This window comes from Callithrix jacchus, chromosome 14 (assembly GCF_049354715.1).
Source record: "Callithrix jacchus isolate 240 chromosome 14, calJac240_pri, whole genome shotgun sequence".
NCBI lineage: Eukaryota > Metazoa > Chordata > Mammalia > Primates > Cebidae > Callithrix > Callithrix jacchus.
Window position 1 is genome coordinate 44,845,711 of NC_133515.1, and position 19,133 is coordinate 44,864,843.

General features: G+C 38.7%; 1 protein-coding gene across 5 annotated transcripts in view; it reads right to left on the reverse strand.

Moving 5' to 3' along the window:
• Window positions 1-19,133, reverse strand: part of ANTXR1 (ANTXR cell adhesion molecule 1) — a 268,675-nt gene that overhangs the window by 195,234 nt on the left and 54,308 nt on the right. For all 5 annotated transcript variants that reach the window (XM_054244875.2, XM_035272389.3, XM_078349163.1 and 2 more), the window contains exons 4-8: window positions 6,858-6,939; window positions 5,852-5,885; window positions 4,552-4,631; window positions 2,136-2,204; window positions 353-433 (exon numbers count right to left, since the gene is read on the reverse strand). In XM_054244875.2, the coding sequence (XP_054100850.1) occupies window positions 353-433; window positions 2,136-2,204; window positions 4,552-4,631; window positions 5,852-5,885; window positions 6,858-6,939 (346 nt within the window). The remainder of the gene's footprint in view (window positions 1-352; window positions 434-2,135; window positions 2,205-4,551; window positions 4,632-5,851; window positions 5,886-6,857; window positions 6,940-19,133) is intronic.

Sequence of the window (19,133 nt, forward strand, 5' to 3'; positions counted from 1 at the left end):
GCATTCAGTCATGGTGGGAAAGCTGAGGTGGTCAAGTGTAAACCACCAGTCACAGTCTTCCCAGTTAGGAGAAAGGAGAGGGCTGGCTGAAGCTTGACTCAAGGCCTCCCCAGTGCCCCCCAGTGTCCTTTTTCAATGATTAATTTTCCACTTGCAGGGTATAATTGAGAAAGAAATATACATGAAAGGCAGAGGGGAGAGGTGGGACTTGGTAGACACAAAGATATAGGAAGAAATGGTGTTCTCTTGAGCAGAAAAACACCAAGCTTGGAGAGATGGAATTGGGTATTAATAGCAGATTGGAGACAGAAGGTGCCTGAATGTCCAGTCTCAGAGGAAGAGCTCTACTTACTGAGTGGATGATGCCTTGCAGAGCCTGAAAGCCGTCATTCACAGGAAACACATGATCCTTACTGTCCGCAATCCGGGCCAGCTGAGAACACAGCAAACACATGGGGAGACGTGTTAGGCTTGGATGTGGAAAACTTAGGAAAGTCGCTAGGTCTAGGAGGCTCTAGTTACATTCAGAACCTAGGGGAACCCAATGAGGCCTTCATTGGGCTCAGGGGCTGCCCTGAAAGCCGTCAGTAATAACAAGCTCACCAGTGGCCTCTGGAGCAGGCCCAGGGTTGGCTCCAGCTTTTCCATTTGTTTTAACACTTTTCTCCTCAGGAGCAGAGTTAGGAGTGCCCAGCTTGATGAACGCTTGGCCTGGATTGATATGTTTATAAAGCTGGGCACAGGCCATGGGCTCATTTTTCTCCCATTCATCCAAATTCCCGTTGGCAGCTTTATCTGAATCAAGCAGATTCAAGTTCCCTTTCAGGGCAACCTTAAATTCAAACTTTGCGGTTGGGTGAGGCCATCTTCACCTTTCACCCAAACTACCCATTAAAGAAAGGGCTCTTGGGGTTGGTTCAGGTGCTCCTGCTTTATGGAGCAGGAAACCAAGGGCTAGGGGAAGCAACGTATGGGCTTGTCTGACCCCAGATCTCTGTGCAGTTCTGTGAATCTGTGGCAACAGAGTCAGTGCCAGTGGGTGTATGTGGCTTCTAAAAAAATATGCTTTATTGTTTTTACTGATTGCAAAAGTAATACTTGTTGTAAAAACTTAGGAAAATTCAGGAGAGTTAAAATAAAAAGAAAACAAAGGTTACTCATAATCCTTCTGTCTGTTCATCTATCACCTATCTATCTTTATTAGCCATTTGATAGATACCATTCTTCCTACTTTTTCTATGCAAACATACATGTTTATTTTAGAAGTGGGCACATACTGCTTTGTAATCTTGTTTTATTCACTTAATGATATATCATAAGCATTTTCCTGTGCCATTAAAACAAAAAGAAACTATGAACTACATTGAGGAACATGTAGTTAGATTGTTAGTAAGTTTTTACAACTTGCTTATTACATGCACTTGTACACTTTTTTGCCCACTTGCCCAATTATTTCCATATTTTTGTGTTGAAAATGCATTGTATCTTTAATGGGTGAAACAGAACATTTATTATTTGAATAAGAAAATCATGCTTGTCAAATTAAATTTGGCCAGGTGTTGTGGCTCATGATAATCTCAACAAGCTGGGAGGATCACTTGAGCCCAGGAGTTAGGGACCAGCCTGGGCAATACAGTGAGGCTTTATCTCTACAAAAAATTTAAAAAATAGCCAAGTGTGGTGGTGTGCATCTGTAGTCCCAGCTACTCAGGATGTGTACCCGTAGACCCAGCTAATCAGGAGGGTGAGGCAGGAGGATCACTTAGGCCTGGGAGGCAGAGGCTGTAGTGTGCTGAGACAGCTTACTGTACTCCAGCCTGCATGACAGAATGAGAGCCTGTCTTAAAAAACAAAAAAACCAAGTTTTCCAGGTTAATTCAGATATCTTTTGACATTTGGCAATTTAATGTTTGCCAACAAAGCTGCTGCCTTGATGGTTTGTGTTGAAGACCTCAAGTGCATCAGCAGATGATTTAATATTCCTTATATAACCAGTAATTCCTTCCTGCTTAGGATTTCTGGAAAAATAACCTATCTCATTGATTCCATTGATCTGCCCTCTGCACTGACTAAACATGTTCTCCATCATTCACAAGCTCAGTATGCTCCAAACTTGAGGAAATCCATGACCATACCTGTGTCTCATTGAAATCTTTCACGCCAACACAGTAAACAATTGCACCAAGATCTCGGGACCTATTAGCCTGGGAAAAGGAAAGAGAGGACATTAGAAAGAGAAGCAATGAGAAATGAACTCCTTTTGGAGCTGCCTGATTAACTTCAATTATGAGGTATTTAATGAGCACCTACCAGGTACCAGGTGCCATATTGGAGAAGGCAATCCTGATCCCAAGAAGCTCAGACTTCAGTGGACATCACATTGTAACCTAATACATGGACCTGAGGGGAGTGGCTATTCCAATGGGAAGTGAGGAAAAAGACCCACCAAAGTAGAGTCTTGATGAAGGGGTTTGAAAGATGAGGGGAGGAAAGGGAAACTGCAGGCTAGGTTAAATATTTTGGGGAAATGATTAATTGCTCTGATGGATTTTTACTGATGTATGTTTCTTTACAATAGGGGTATAATATCATAAAAGAATGGGTCCTTTGGAACTTGATATACTTGAGTTTGACACCTGGCTTTGCTCTGTAATGTGTTTTGGGGATTGAATGAAAGAACATTTGCAGAACTCCTCACACAAGGCTAGAACCACATGGATACTCATAACATCAGCACATTTTTATTAAAGGCTCTGATAGTCTGATTTCCAGATTCTCCAGTGTCAGAATGGAGAGAAATATTGGAAATCCTTGGAGCATACAATGTGTTCTTAATAACTGATAGCAAACACACGGTGAGTGCTCAATATACGCATATTGATTGGAATTGTGTTACTTTTTCCCTTTCTTAGTACCCACATCCACTTCTGTTTAACACTGAATTCTAGAAGGGACAAAAACATACGTCTTTTTTCCTTCATGTTAGAAATATTCCCTGCTACTTTTAGGATAAAATTAACTTTTAGACTCAGCGTAGCCCCAGCCTTATTTGCGTCAACTCTGTGATTCTTCTCCTCCAGTTGGACTTTATATAGAATTGCCAAGAAGGGAAAAGTTCAATTCCTTTATACCTTGAGCTTTATCTTTCTTTTTCAGAAGGTCTTCTTCTATTGGCATTGGCACTCTGAATATTTTTCTAAGTTTGTATATGCCATACCTAAAATTCCTTCCCACTAACCCCTATCTTAAGTCTCTGACACTCTTATCATTTATTTTAGTTTCAGTTCTTTCCTTATTAGGGGTTTTACTTTATTTGACTGTTATTTGGCACCCAAACAAGCCATCTTGCATTCCCATCACATACTGAGTTTCCACTTTCAAATGCAGAGATGTATTATTTTCCAAATGCTCAGGGAGTGTCTGTCATATTACCTTGTGTATTTCCTCATTAGAGTTGCCTTTTGTACTAGTGGGAGGAGAGTTCACCTACATAATTTCCCTAAGCCCTCTGCCGGTGGACGCTTCAAACGGCTGATTATTATTTCATGGTAAGACTCATGAGGGCAGCAGCTGTATCTCACTCACCTCTGTGCCTCTAGTGTCTAGCAAATGGCCAAGTATATGCCAAGCTCTCAGTTAACACTGAATGAATAAACAAATGAATATATACTTTGTGTTTGCGGAAAGAGCTGAATTCGAAGTAAACAGTTGTTAAGAGCTTGAGGTAAGTGTGATGTTACCATTAACTTCTCTCCCAGAGCCTGCATCTCTAGGATGTTGTTTCTTTCTACCTGGGGCCTGAATGACCCTTTGTCACTAATGAGGCTATGGTTTCAGTACATTTCTATGGATAACTTGTTTCCTTTCATACCAATTAGGCATATAGATGAAATGTGAAACTTGATAAGATTTCCTAAGTATAAACATTAGTTTTCAATTCTTTAGCAATTCTTTTTCTACATCTACTTATACAAGCTAAAACCTTCATTTAGGAAAATTTTCCACTTGCCTTGAGGAATAATTTTTGAAAACACAAAGAAAAGGGTAAAAAGGAACTATTACAGGAGAGATGAGAATTTAACTTTGCTACCAATTGCTGTTTAACTTGGGATCTTAGAGTGAAAATCTCAATGACAAATACATTCTGACAAGATTGGCTCTGACAGATTTCAAGTAATTCCCTTCATCCTGTTTTAGTAGAAAATATACAGAAAAATTGTATTAATGTTTGTTTATAAATGATATACAGTATTTAAAAACTGTTAGAACAGTATAACACCATCAATAAAGGCAGGGTAGATATTTTTTATCCCTCAAAACAGAATCATATGCAAAAATTTTGAAAGGAGAAAACATTTACCATGTGTAAGACATAAAATTCACTTGTAAAACTTGAATTATTATTATTATTTTTATTTCTACATATGCAACTCTATTTCATTCAGGGGATTTGCAAAGAACACCTATCACCTAAGTAGAGAGAGTGTGAACCACAGAAAGGAGAAGCCCTGTTCCATGTATATGTTTAGACACAGCCAGGCTGTTGCTTACCTCCCTCTCGGAATAGAAAAAGAGATCTTCATGGAGTTCTCCATCAGTCAGAGCAATGATGACGCTGGCTGTCCTGTATCCTGTTTAACACAATACAGACTGGCTCAGTCCACCCTGCCCCACCCAGGGAAACACCTTTCAGTCCCAGGATTCGACCTTTTAGGAGTTCAACTGCCCAAAGTCAACACTGTGAGAATCATCAACTTTTCTTTTGGACCTGGAAGCAACTCCAGCATGAAGAAGAACCCTCCATGGAGACAGACTTTATGGGGAATAGGTTTTGCTTTTGCATTTCTCAGCCTCATCTCGAAAAATGGCCAAACCTGGGGAAATGGTCACTAAACCAACACTTGTGATTAGCACCAGTGAATCAAGTGTGATTATTTTCTATTTGCACACACATAACTGTTGTCCAAGCTGTGAGCAAACTCCCACAGCTTGGGCTGTTCGGGAGTCCTTGTCACCTGCTGCAATAGACCATACATGCCACCCCTTGAAAACAGTTTGGTGGAAAGCAATAGTCATTATGATTTACAAGTTGACTGGAAGAATTATAACAATTGGCAAAACCTACTAGAATTGTTTCAGAGAATTTTAGGCTTCTCATATCATGGTTGATTTATATTAGCAAGATTTGGTGTTGATATGGAGTCTGTTCTGTTTGTTGTAGGTTATAATGAAACAAGAAATGGACACCTCTCCAGGCCTGGAAGGAAAATCTGTACCGTAATATTGAATCTCCTTTTTAAGAGATTTGACTGAGATACGAAAATACTACTCATGAAAGAAACTGTAGTAATAATAGCTAAAATAATAATAAAAATTTCTATACTAAGTATATTTTATGCAGTTTTTTCATTTAAATAAAACAAAGTTTAATCAAACTGGTATCTTGATCTTAATGTTATGTCCAGTCACAGTAATGAAGAGGCTTGGGGCTCAGAGAAGGACAAGAAAATTAAGTTTTACATAAAAATCCAAGACTTTACTAACCTATGCAAGTATTTAATAATTTAATGAATTCACCATGCAAAACTGTTCATGGGAATTAGACTGTGGCCATGATGGGACTTAATTACTTTTAGATAACTTTTCTTGGCATCAACAGGACAGTGGAATTTGACCCAATACATGCCACCTTTCTATGCATTCCTTGTTTGTGATGAAATGTGTGTCTAAGGATTACAGATAATTTCATACATGTCTTTTGAAGCATGAAATGACTGAAGCTACTTTATTTTAGCAACAGACACGGAAAAAGTTAAATAATTCATAGGGGTAATTTGTACTATAGTCTTACCTTGACTGTTTTCATAATAAATCTGCTCACTGGCCTGAAAAACACATGAACAAGCCATTAGACTTAAAACCACGGTTTGCCACTCCAAAAACCATAGTGGACAATGGGCTCTGTTGTTGAATATGCAGTCAATTCAGTCTTGATTCCTTATGTAATTCACCCAGGCTTTGCTCAAGTATCAGTGGCTGATATCCATGTAAAGTTACTCTCTCATTTTAGTAGTATACAGTCATGTGCTGCATAGCAATGTTTTGGTCAAGGACAGACTACACATATGATGGTGGTCCCCTAGGATTATAATGGAGCTGAAAAATTCCAATCACCTAGTGACATCGTAGCTATGGTAACACTGTAGTTCAATGGATTACCATTTCTATGTTTAGAAACAAGTATCATTAGTGTTATAATTGCCTACAATGCATAGTACAGTAACACGCTGAAAGGTTTGTAGCCTAGGAGCAATAGGCTATACCACATAGCCTAGGTGTCTAATAGGCTATACTATCTAGGTTTGTGTAAGTACATACTATGATGCTGTCACAATGACAAAATTGCCTAACAAGGCATTTCGTTGAATGTATCCCTGTCGTTAAGTGACAGATGACTGTAGCTGTCCACAATGATCAATGTCTTATTCCTTATGGCCTAGCATTTGTTTCCCTTGAAGCTGGAGTCCCTGAAATTCTGCCTCAATCACTGAAGCTGACATCCAATGAAGGACATTTTTGGAATGGCAGAGACTTGTGTGTGGCAGGAATTTGTGACTGCCAGCCAACTATTAGCTAACAGACCATTCATTCATCAGGGTCAGGGAAGGAGGAAGGGAATCCATTTCTTTAGTTCTTTGGATAGAGTTATCAGTGTACCAGCTATGGGAAGAAAATGTTCTCTTGCTATTGGGTGCTATTCAGCCCTTTTAATGTATGTGCCTTATCTCATCAGTCACCCTATGTTGATATTTCAATATCACACTTTATATTTGGATTTAAAACTGTTTTAAAATTACCCTTTCAAATCCTTCATGCATGTAAGTGTCTCCTCCTGGCAGAACTTTCTGGAGTTCTTCTAGGCCTTGACGGATTTGTTCTCTGAAATCCAAAGACACTCTGTCAGTCTTATTCGAGCATTTCTTACTTTGCTGTTGTAGTCACATGTACTGGTCTTCTTCTTACCTCTGTGGATACTACTATATAGTTCCACGAATTCCCCAAAAGCCTGTTAGGGGGAAGGCCTTTATATTATCCATTCACGGTCAGCCATGGCATAGGATGTGTGCGATTTCAAGGATTTAAGGGGAAAGACTCTTTTGCAGGAATCTCCATCTGCTTGTAAACACTTTCCTTTACCTTAACACAGATAGCATTTCCCTTCTACACTGGAAATGAGTCTTTAAATGCTGCTCCTGATGGGACACACAGCAACTTAGGCAACAATACAAATGGCTCATGTGAGCCCAAAAGAGGTGAGAACCAAGAACCCAGGAAAACGCTACCACAAGGACGCAGGCGGGAGAGGGTGGCGTCCAGAGCAAACTGTCACCTGCACGGGTGTGCCAAAGGAAATGGAAAATAAAAACCCAAGGAATCTTCCACTTTCCAGGACAGCCAAGCGTGTTTTCTGTGGGCCGGTGCCTGTGTTTTCCTACTCTGGTTGTTCAAGGTGACAGCGCGGGCAGGAAGAGGAAGTGGGATATGGCATTGGGAAAGCATCCAGCTGGCAGTGGGAAATATACATGATATGGAGGCCAAATGCAATCTTTGTGGACCATTCTCTCTGGAATGTAAGAAGCCTACATTCATGTTCCTGCCTTTAAAATAGCTCCATGTAGCACACTAAAATATAATTTCTGATTCACATACTTTATTTGTAAACTGTAACCCTATGAAGGGTTTGAAATTTTGCTTTTCTCCCACTGGAGTCTTTTTAGTGGCAGAGGGTGGAGATGCTCTATTTAAATTAGGAAGAGAGACTCCTTTTGAATAGCAAAAACCTAACATTTATTGAGCATCCACTATATACAAAGTAGTGATCAAAGATTTCTGGTTCATCCTCATAATAATCACTCAAAGTGGGTATTATTGCCCTCACATTACAGGTAAGAAAATTGGGCTCAGAGAGGTTAAGTAGGAGAGCGGAGACTTGAAGTCAAATCTGTTTGACTCAAAAAAGGTTTTCTTCTCTGCAAAGCAGCATCCTAGCATGGAACAACCCTAGAGAAATGGGAAGCTTGCATCAACGAAAGGCAATGGTAATTATTCACGCTGTCTGGGAACTTACGGTTCTGGGAACTTATGGTGCCAGGCTCTGTCTAAATACAGGAAATACAGTTGATCCACTTAAGCATTATGACAGCTCTTTGCGGTAGTACTATTGTTACCTCCATTTCACAGACAAGGAAACTGAGTCACAGAGTGGTTACAGAACTTACCCCAGGCTCCTGTAAGTGGCAGAGGTGGGATTTAATCCCCAAGACCCTGCTTTTAATCAGGATGATAAATACTCTCTCTTTCTCTAATGTTTATCCTGGCATTGCTTGGAGGGGGAATCCTAAAGAAAATAGTAATCTTTCTTTAAAACTGATGTGATGGGGAGACTGTGGGTGAGGGTGGATTGCCAGACTGCTGGAGGGTTTAAAAGACAAACTAAAAAGGGGTTTGCCTGAGACTGTCCTTGGGCTGCTGATGCTTCATGTTTGGAATATTTAATACCAAGTAACTCAGACTTTGGAAACTGACTATTGTCTTTTCAATGCCCATCTATCAGACCACATGCCCAGCTGCTGAAGTCAGAAACCAGAAGCCTTCCTTGACCCACTACCTTGACTCTCCTGTCACCATCATCACATTCTGTTGGTTCTACTTCAAACATATCTTGAAATGGACTACTTCTCTATCTCTTCAGCCAACACCATTGTCCCAGCCACCATCATCTCTTGCTTAGGCACTGGGGTAGTCACCTGCTATCTTTTGACTGGCCTCTTGCCCCCTTTTCCATTCTTTTTCCATAAGGCTGCAAGAATATCCTTGAAGTACAGATCAAATCATGGCATTCACTCTCTGGCTCAAAGCCCTTCAACAGCAGTCCATTATACCTGGGATTATATCCCAAATCATTGTCATGACCTTCCAGTGCCTATGTGGATGGCTCTTGCCCCGTGTCCAGCCTCATCTCACATCACTCTGCCCCCACTCTCTTGCCTTTCGCTACCCTGGTCTTCCCAATCCTCTTTCTCCAATAGTCACTTCATATCAGCAATCACTGGTGCCTGGGAACACTATTTGACCAGCTCTTCATGGGACTAATTCTTACCCAGTCTTCAGTCCCAAGCTAAATGCCACTTGCTTAGAGCAGTCTTACCTGAACTTCCTAATCTGAATTGTCTTCCTCTGTTAGACATTTTCCTGGTACCCCACAATTTTTGCTCTATGGCACTTAGGACATTTTATAACTAATAACATTTAATTATGCAATTATTTGTTTAGGTTTTGTTTGAGTTCTAGACTTTATTTGTTAGGTTTTGTTTGCTTCAGTTCTAGACTTTAAATTCCATGAGGACTGGGCCATGACTGTTTTGGTCCCCACTATATCTTCTGTGCCTACTGAAGGGGTGAGTGGAGGTAATGGATGTCTCCATTGTTAATTATTCTGGGAAGAAGCCAATTTTGGGGCAGGGATGAGCTTTCCCTGGCCATGTGGAGGGAGGCCAAGCAGAACCTGACCCGTTCATTGGCCAGACCTGGTCACTGACAAGTCTGGGCCCATGTGGCGGTTAAACATCATTCTCTATGTTATGTTTCTTACATTACTTCCAATATTCCAATAAATCCTATCAAAAGGCATATTTTAATTTCAAACTCTGTTGTTTGGTAATGAGAAAGAACATATATCTTGGAGGATAAAGATGAGAAGTGTCCCCCACCAAGACCATGTAGGGGGCAGTGCAAGGCACCACAGTCAGCTGGTAGGGGGGAGCCCTGCCTCGTGGGTTGGCAGTTTTGTGAGGGTCCCAGAAGCAGAGGTAGTGGCAAGGGGACATGAGGGGGAGGCTGGGATGGGAAAATTGGGGTCTGTATGTGAGCACACAGAGGTGACACCATAGAATCCCTCACAAGAGCTGGGGGGCACTATGGGGCAGAGGGCTAATTTCTGACATTCAGGTGGGAGAAGGTTGGACATTAAAAGTAAATGTGATCTAATTCTTTGGTCATTGACTAGAGAAGTCTGGGACATTTGGGTAACACTAAAACTGGACTATTGTGTTAAGACTTGAGATTTAAAAAGAGAGCAAAAAAAAAAAAAAAAAAAGGCATCTTGGGGGTGTGGAAAAGTTTGCTTGGCTTCACTGTATTTTTTCCCTGCCAAATAAAGTCTGGGAACTGGACTATTTTCTCTAAGCCTATTTCCTTTTCTCTAGAAGTATTTTCTTGAGCTTTCTATTTTTTTGGTACCAGAACAAGCAAAGCTGTTTTGGAAAATGTCCTTATCCTTGAAGCTTCTTATCTGGCAAGATATAAACTCACTAGTCGCAAGTGGTGATCACAACCTCCCTATTATACCGCCATTACTGCTCGAAAGATCAAATAACACATGGCTCCATCTCCCTACTCTCTGCCCTTTTGGAAGGACCCACATCTAAGCAAGCAAAACGGATGGTTTCATAGGAATTGTGGGTGTGTTTTAGTTCTGGGATAACGAAACTATTAATAAGGGTCTATTCTTTATGTTCTTAGAAACTGAAGGACACTGGAAGAAAGATCTTTTAAGGGATGATAAGAACCTCTCTGAGGACTTGGTTGTTACCAAGTGAAATGTTATCTTCCTGGGAAATGAAAGAGGCTGGGAATCCTATGAAGAGAGGCTGCTATTACAGCGTGCCTGTTTCCCTTGGTGATTTCACATGTCTGCCAGTGTTCCTATTTAGAAGCTAAGGGGTTCAGGCCACATGTTTTGTGTTTCTTTTGCAACTCCCACTACACTTAATAATTGGCATCAAGCAGGTGACTGTCAAATGAATGGTGGGTGTATTCACCCACCATTTGGTGACATTGCTGATGAAAACACTAAAAGATGAACATACACAGAATGTCAAGAAGTACTTCAACAAGCCTTCATTCCAAGTATTCTACTGAGGTTTCCACTGAAAAATCTCCCTCAGTATTCTGCAATGACTACCACATTTTGGTTCTATAAAAACAACCTCCATTACCATCCAAAAATAATTCAGCATCAGCTCTGCATTGTCAACTTCCTAGTCTTATAAAAGAGCTTCTGTGGAATTGAACTCTTCTCAAATGCTTTGCAGTTGTTGGCTTTGGTTCTCAACTTACACAGTAAACACCTATTGCTATTTATTACCACTAATGGCACTCTTGCAACATTTCCAGATGGCCGTATGCCTCCAATTGTTGACTATAAGTAAACAGTATAGTGAACAGAAGAACACAGATTAATTAGAGACATTTTGGCCGGGCGCGGTGGCTCAGGCCTGTAATCCCAGCACTTTGGGAGGCCGAGGCGGGTCTCAAAACAAACAAAACAAAACAAAACAAAAAGAATTAGAGACATTTTGCTGTTACTTAGGAGTCATGAAGTTCTACAGCAAAATGTAATCATTTCGTTTAAACAAATGTAATCATTTGTTTAAAATGTATATAAAACATAGTCTCTTTGGGACTTTTACCTAAGGATAGGCCAACATGATTAATATAATATTAAGATGCATGTTGAACCAAAGCTTTTCTTGTGCACTTTTTAGTGAAGTATAATTTATATATAGGAACATGCCTAGATATTTATTTCCTTTATAATTGAATATATTTCTATGAAATTGTTTATAATATTCCTTTATTATCTTTGAACAGTTTGTAGGATTTGTAGTAATAGTCCCTTTCTTGATATTACCTGTAAGTTGTATCTTTCCTCCTTTTAGAAAAATCACTCTTACTAGTGGTTTATCAATTTATTCTTTTAAAATATTTAACTTTGAGCTTTGTGATTTTCTCTATTATTTGTCTTCTTCTATTGCATGTCTATTTTCAGTTTTGCTGATTCACTCGTTATTATTTTCCTTTACCTATTTACTTTGAGTTTAATAAGTTCTTTCTTTTTACTTTCCATTGGTTTTAAATCATTTAAGCTTTTCTTCTTTTCTAAGAAAAGCATTTAAAGCTGTACATTTCCCCTAGGCACTACTTTAGCTGCATCCCACAAATGTTGGTATGTCGGGTTTTTGTTTTTTGTTGGATACATTTTCTAATTTCCCTTGGATTGTCTTTGACATACATATTTTCTTCAATAATTTTTTATCTCTGGTAAATACTTTTTATTTTGAAGTCTGCTTTGTCTAATATCCATTCCAACTTTTTATGATTGGTGCTTGCACAGTATATCTTTTTCCATTCTTTCACTTTTAATCTATCAACATATTTACATTTAAAGTGTGTCTCTTTAACCATATATAATGTATGTGGTGGACTATTTACTAATGTCCTGAAAGGTCACCGCTCCCCCTGTATGGTCCTCTCCCATATGGCTCTGCATGTGGCTATGCAACTTGCTTTAGCCCGCAGGACATCAGCAAGCATAACAAAAGCAAAGGCTCTATTAGCACATGAATATTGGAGTTTGTTGGACTGTTGCAGCCACCGTGAGGGAAAACCTGGTCTTTTTAAGTCTTTGAGAAGGAAGAACCATATTGAGAGAGAGATCTTCAGTTGTTCCAGAGGCATTATATTTCCCAGTTGAGCCTAATCCCCAGCTGATCCTATATATAAGCTGCATAAATAAGTCCAGGTGAAATTAGCATAAGAAATTATTGTTTCAAGCTACTAATATTTGGGGTGTATTTTATGGAGCAATAGATCAATGATATGCTGGATCTTGCTTCTTTAGGCAGTGTGACATTCTCTGCCTTTTATCTGGAATCTTTAGTTCATTTTATATTTAATGTAAGTCTCGCCATGGTTGGGTTTAAGCCCACCATCTTGCTGTCTTGCTGTTTGCTTTCTAATGGTCACTTATGTTCTTTCTTTCTTCTTTCCTATATTCTTTTGCATTGATCGTGGACTTTTTGGTATTTCATCTAGTATTCTCTATTAGCTTTTTAAAAACATAAAGCTATATATCATTTTTGTCTTTTTTAAAGCAGTTGCTCAATGAATTATAATAGGCATCCTTATTTTATCACAAGCTACTATAAGTTAATATTATGCTACTTCTCATTTAATGGAAGAACCTTTTAATATTATACTTCTATACAGTTCCCTCTTATCCTTTGTGCTATTATTGTTATATATTTTATTTCTCCATTTGTAACAAATCCCAAAATAGTATTATTATTTCTCTCTTAGTCAATTGTCTTTTTATGAAATTATTGAAAAGATAAAAAATAACCTTTTATATTTACCTAAATATTTATCATTTCTGGTACTCTTCTTCTTTATTTTTAATTTGTTTTTGTGGATCTAGTTTATACCTGGTATTATTTTTCTTCACCCTAAATAATTCCTTTAGCATTGTTTTTTCATAGGGCAGATTTGCTGATGATGATTCTCTCAGGCATCTTCCCCCCTTCAGAAAATGTCTTAATTCTGCCTTCAACATTTTTAATTGGATATAGAATTCTAAGTTGATTTTTTTCTTTTCTCTCTTTAAAGATACTGGACCATTGTTTTCTGCATTTCACTTTTTCTTTCCTAATGAGAAGAAAGTTATTGCTTTCAATGTTGTTTCTCTTTAACATATATTTCCTCCCTTCCCTATGGCCACTTTTATGATTTTTTGGAAATTTGACTATGATGTATTTAGGTGATGCTTTCTTTGTATTTGTCCTTCTGAGGTTCTTTAAGCTTCTGGGTCTGTGTGTGGATCAGGTTTGGTATTTCAATTACACTAATACATGTTATCAAGTAGTATGGATCACTTGATATTATCCCATAAGTCACAGGACTGGTTCATTCTCTCCCTCTACCCCTTAAACTTTTCCCTTTCTGTCTTTCAGTTTGGATAATTTCTACTCAGTTGTTTTTAAATGTATTAATCCATTTTCTGTGGTGTTCAATCTGATTTTAAGCCCATCTAATAATATTTTTACTTCAAATATGTATCTTTCAGTTCCATAGTTTTTACTTCTTTCTTTCAGTTTTCTTTTTAAAATTTCTGATGACCCATATCTTCCCCCATTATATTCACCTTTTCCTGTAAATTATTTACCCTATTTATAATAGTTGCTTAAAAGTCCCTGTCTGTTACTTCAAATAACTGAGTCATCTGTGGTTTGTTTCTATTAACTATCATTTAAAAATTTTTTTAAATTGTGAGTAACATTCCCCTGCTTCTTCCAATTTTTCATAATAGTTTGCATTTCGGTCACTGAATAAAAAAGGCAGTGGAGTCTTTGGTATAATATTGGTTTCTGTTGTTTACTCACTGCAGAGTGTAAGCCTTTCATTCTTTGTGAGCTAGGGTGAGGGGCTGATCATTAGATTCCTCCTCGAGTCGGGCTGAGCTTGGGCTGGGCTGTACCTTTTGTTAGAATCATGTTCCCTGTTATTAGGCCAACTTCCGGCCTTTTGCCCTGCCCTGCCTTGCCTTTGTGATCTTCTCACCATTTGAGTTCGAAGTGGCTAGATGCAGCTTCAGATATTTTTGCTTGACCTTTTCTTGTATTTCACTCTGGTAGGACTCCAGAATCCAAGCACAATGAGAATCTACCTAATTATGTAATTTCTCTCTACTTTGCAGGCAATTCCTCTACTGCTACTTTCTTGGAAAATGCAGAAGTGTGGGTGAGCAGGGAGAACTTAGGCTGAGAGATTTCTTTTTCATTTCACATTCTAATGCCTCCTTTTGGCACACCTGGTTAGGTAAGACTTGGCTGATTTTTCCTTATTCCTGCAGAGTCTGTCTATGGCAGACCCACTGCTCCAATTACCCAAACCTAGACCAGGCATCCACCTTTAAGTATAGAAGCTTCTGCAGAAGCTTCTCTGCTTAGCTATTTTATAAAGGGCTTGTTTCTCTCTAATTCAGTTAATCAATGCTTCTTTTGTCTCTACTAGCCTCATGGAAACATGAATTTTATTTTATCTGGGCTTTGCTGGTTGACCATGGAAATGAAGGCTTTTCCCATCTCTCAGTATCATAAGCAGAAGCAGACATACTTTACAGTTCTTTTCTAAATGTTTGTGACTACACATTTGTCAGAAAGAAAAATACTAGATGCTGATTACCAGCATACAAATATACTCTAGTATCTCTTATCTTAAAAAAATTTTTTAAGTCCTCTTTGACCCCACATCTCCCTCTAGCTACTGACTTATTTATTTGCATCTCCCTATAAGACACAGCTTCTTGAAACTTGAAAATTGTCTCCTCTCTTCCCTGTCTCTTCTGGTGGGGTCCTTCTTCAAATGTTTAGTGAACTTTGGCTGTCTGTCCATATCAAATGAATGAGTCTAAAAGCCTTATTGGAAATTCTGCATGATGGGATGCCAATTAATGAATGACCAGCTTTTTTTTTTAAAGCAGATTTTTTTGAAGATCTTCAAATATCAGTGTATGTGCATATTTTTTTTCCTTTAAGGTATTTATTTCTACAGAGAAGTAGTTTTCGAACTCTTTTCTTAGATTTTAAGCTTGAAATTGGACAAGGAGGAAGGCTGGAAGTAGCAACATTTGTTTTGCATATGTCTTTATAATTTCCCTGTGCCTGGCGTCCCTGACTATGAGACCATTCTTGTGCAATTTTGTCAGAAAATATGTTTCTCCCCTCTGGTGGAGGTAAAGAAGGGGTGATTTTCAAACTCTAGTGGGAGGGAGGGATGGTTTTAAAGGTTGAAGAGCTCAGATACATTTTTAAACAATCAATATTCCAGTTTTCACTCTCTAACCCTTCTTTGCCTTTTGCGATAACCAGGTTTTCAGCTTTCCAGGAGTCTATAAGGCTACATGTCTTGTTCACTTTCAGTATTTCCTTCCACAGGATTATATTTGACTTTTCTCCACCATGTCATATCATTTGCCACCCTTCCTTCTTTTCTATTCTTATATATGGTGTTTTAATAGTTCAAATATTTCTCAGTTTCTTCAAAGATGGTCTTTGTGCTTTTGTTTCAAGTTTTTCTGGTTTGGGTTTGGTTTTTTGAGAGAAAGGTGATAATATTTTAACTTACTATTTTTATTTAAAAATATTATTTTAAAATTGGAAGTCCTCCTTTTTTAACCCATTCTGCTCTGATTTTTGTCTCTACAACTCTGCCTCTGCTGAAACTGCTTCTGGCAAGGTCCTCTACACTACCAATCCAAAAGTCACCTCTTTGTCTTCATCCTCTGCAACCTCTTTCGGTGTAAGATACAGCTGACCTCCTTCATTTATGCAATGCTTTTTTCTCTACAAGATTTGAGAGTAGATTTTTGTTTTATAGCATGATTTACATTATACCATACTCTCTCCTTCTACCTCACCATCTATTCTTTCTCACATTTCTATATAGGTTGTTCCACCTTATCTAAAACTCTGAAGATTGGAGTTCTAACTCCAGAACTGAGTAAGATCACCCATCCTCATATCAACACTGTTTTACAAGGTCACCTCATTCTTCTATGACTTCAGTGACAATCTCCATCAAAGCAGCATGAGGTTAGGAGGAAGACAGACTCGGGAGGGACATCTTGTTCTACCACATGCTAGGTATGTCAGCTAATGTGCCTGAACCTTAGCTTTCTCAAAGTAAAACAAATGTGTGGAATGCTAAGATCTATCAGATTTCTTCCAGCTTAGAATACTGCATCCGATTTGAACTGGGAACCAAAGAGCGAGCAAAATCGGACCTAGATATCTGCTGGGAACTGCAGAGGCCACACTTGGCAGACAGGAATAGGCCACGAAATGACACAGGGTCCAGTGCAGAGCCAGAAGTGAAGCTGACAAAGAGGAGCCCATCGAGGAATTTTTAAAGGTTGCAGCATAAGCTGCCATAAAAGACAAAAGTGATGGTTTAATCAATCACTCTTGGACAAGGTAAATTTGTCCAAACTTGTTTACACAGCTCTATTTTTATTGGTTGCACATTTGTGCAGTGATTTCACCATGTGGTTTTCTATGGCACCATTTGGCTTTTGAAATAAACCCTGTTAGACTGTCACATACCTTAAGACCTAGCAATTTAACTCCTGGTTACCTACAGGCATACCTTGGATATATTGTGGGTTCTGTCCCAGACCACCAAAATAAAGTGAATATTGAAATAAAGTGAGTCTCACAATCTTTTTGGCTTCCCAGTGCATATAAAAGTTATGTTATACTATATTGTAATCTGCTAAGCATGTAATAGTATTATGTCTTTAAAAAGTACATACTTCAGTGAAAAATAGTTTATTGCTAAAAAATGCTAACAAGCATCTGAGCCTTCAGTGAGTCATAATCTTTTTGCTGGTGGAGGGCCTGCCTTGATATTGATGGCTACTGACTAATCAGAGTGGTGGTTGCTGAAGTGGGGTGGCTGTGGCCATTTTTAAGAATAAGACAACAATGAAGTTTAACCCAGCAATTGACACTTCCTTTCACACAAGATTTCTCTGTAGCATGTGATGCTCTTTGATAGCATTTTACTCACCATAGAACTTCTTTCAAAATTGGAGTGAATCCACTCAAACCTTGTCACTGTTCTATCAACTAAGTTTATGGAATATTCTAAGTCCCTTGTAATTTCAACAATGTTAATAGCATCTTCATCAGAAGTAGGTTTCATCTCAAGAAACCACTTTCTTTGCTCATGAATAAGAATCAAGTCCTCAGGAGTTCAAGTTTTATCATGAGATTGTAGCAATTAAGCCACATCTTCAGGCTTCACTTCGAATTCTGGTTCTCTTGCTGTTTCCACCACATATGTGGTTACTTCCTCCACTAAAGCCTTGAACCCCTCAAAGTCAGTTGTGAGAGTTACAATCAACTTCTTCTAAACTGCTAATGTTGATATTTTTGCTCCCCGCCTACCAGGAAACACAAATGTTCTGATTGGCATCTACAACGGTGAATCCCTTCCCAAAGGTTTTCAATTTACTTTGTCCAGATCCATTAGAGGAATCACTATGTATGGCAGCTATAGACATGCATTTCTTAAATAATAAGACTTGAAAGTCTAAATTATGCCTTGATCCATGGGCTACAGAATGGATATATTAGCAGGCATGAAAACAACATTAATCTCCTTGTACATCTCTATCAGATCTCTTAGGTGACCAAGTACATGGTTAATCAGTAATATTTTGAAAAGAATGATATTTTTTAAGTAGTAAGTTTTAACAGTGGGCTTAAAATATTCAGTAAACCATGCTGTAAACTGATGTGTAGTCATCCAGGCTTTGCTGTTTATTTTATAGAGGACAGACAGAGTAGATTTAGCATAATTCTTAAGGGCCCTAGGATTTTCAGAATGGTAAATGAGCATTAGCTTCAACTTAGGATCACCCAGCTACATTAGCTCCTTACAAGAGGGTTAGCCTGTCCTTTGAAGATTTGAAGCCAGGCTTTGACTTCTTTCTATCTATGAAAGTCCTAGATGCCATCTTCTTCCAATAGAAGGCTGTTTCATCTCCATTGAAAATCTGTTGTTTAGTGTGGCCACTTTCACCGATGATTTTGGCTAAATCTTCTGGGTAACTTACTACAGCTTCTCAATCAGCACTTCCTATTTTACCTTTTATGTTATGGAGATGGCATCATTCCTTAAACCTCATGAGCCCACATCTGCTTGCTCCAAACTTTTTTCTGCAGCTTCCTCACCTCTCTCAGTCTTCTGGAAATAAAGAGTTAGGGCCTTACTCTGCACTGGGCTTTGGCTTAGGGAATGTTGTAGCTGTTTTGATCTTCTATCCAAACCACTAAAATCAGCAATAAGGCTCTTTGGCTTTTTAATCATTTGTGTGTTCACTGGAATAGCACTTTTTGTTGCCTTTAAAAACATTTCCTTTGCATTCACAACTTAGCTAACAGGCGCAAGAGATCTCGTTCCTGGCTTGTATTAGCTTTTCACCTGCATTCCTCACTAAGCTTAATCATTTCTAGCTTTGAATTTAAACTGAGGGACTTGCGACTATGCATTTCACTAGAGTATTTGGAGGCCATTGTAGTGTTGTTAACTGGCCTAATTTCAATATTGTTGTGTCTCAAGGAATAGGGGATCCCAAGAGAGGGAGAGGGAAACAGATAGGGGAACAGCTGGTTGATAAAGCAGTAAGAATACACACATTTGTCGATTAAGTTTGCTGTTTTATATGTGTG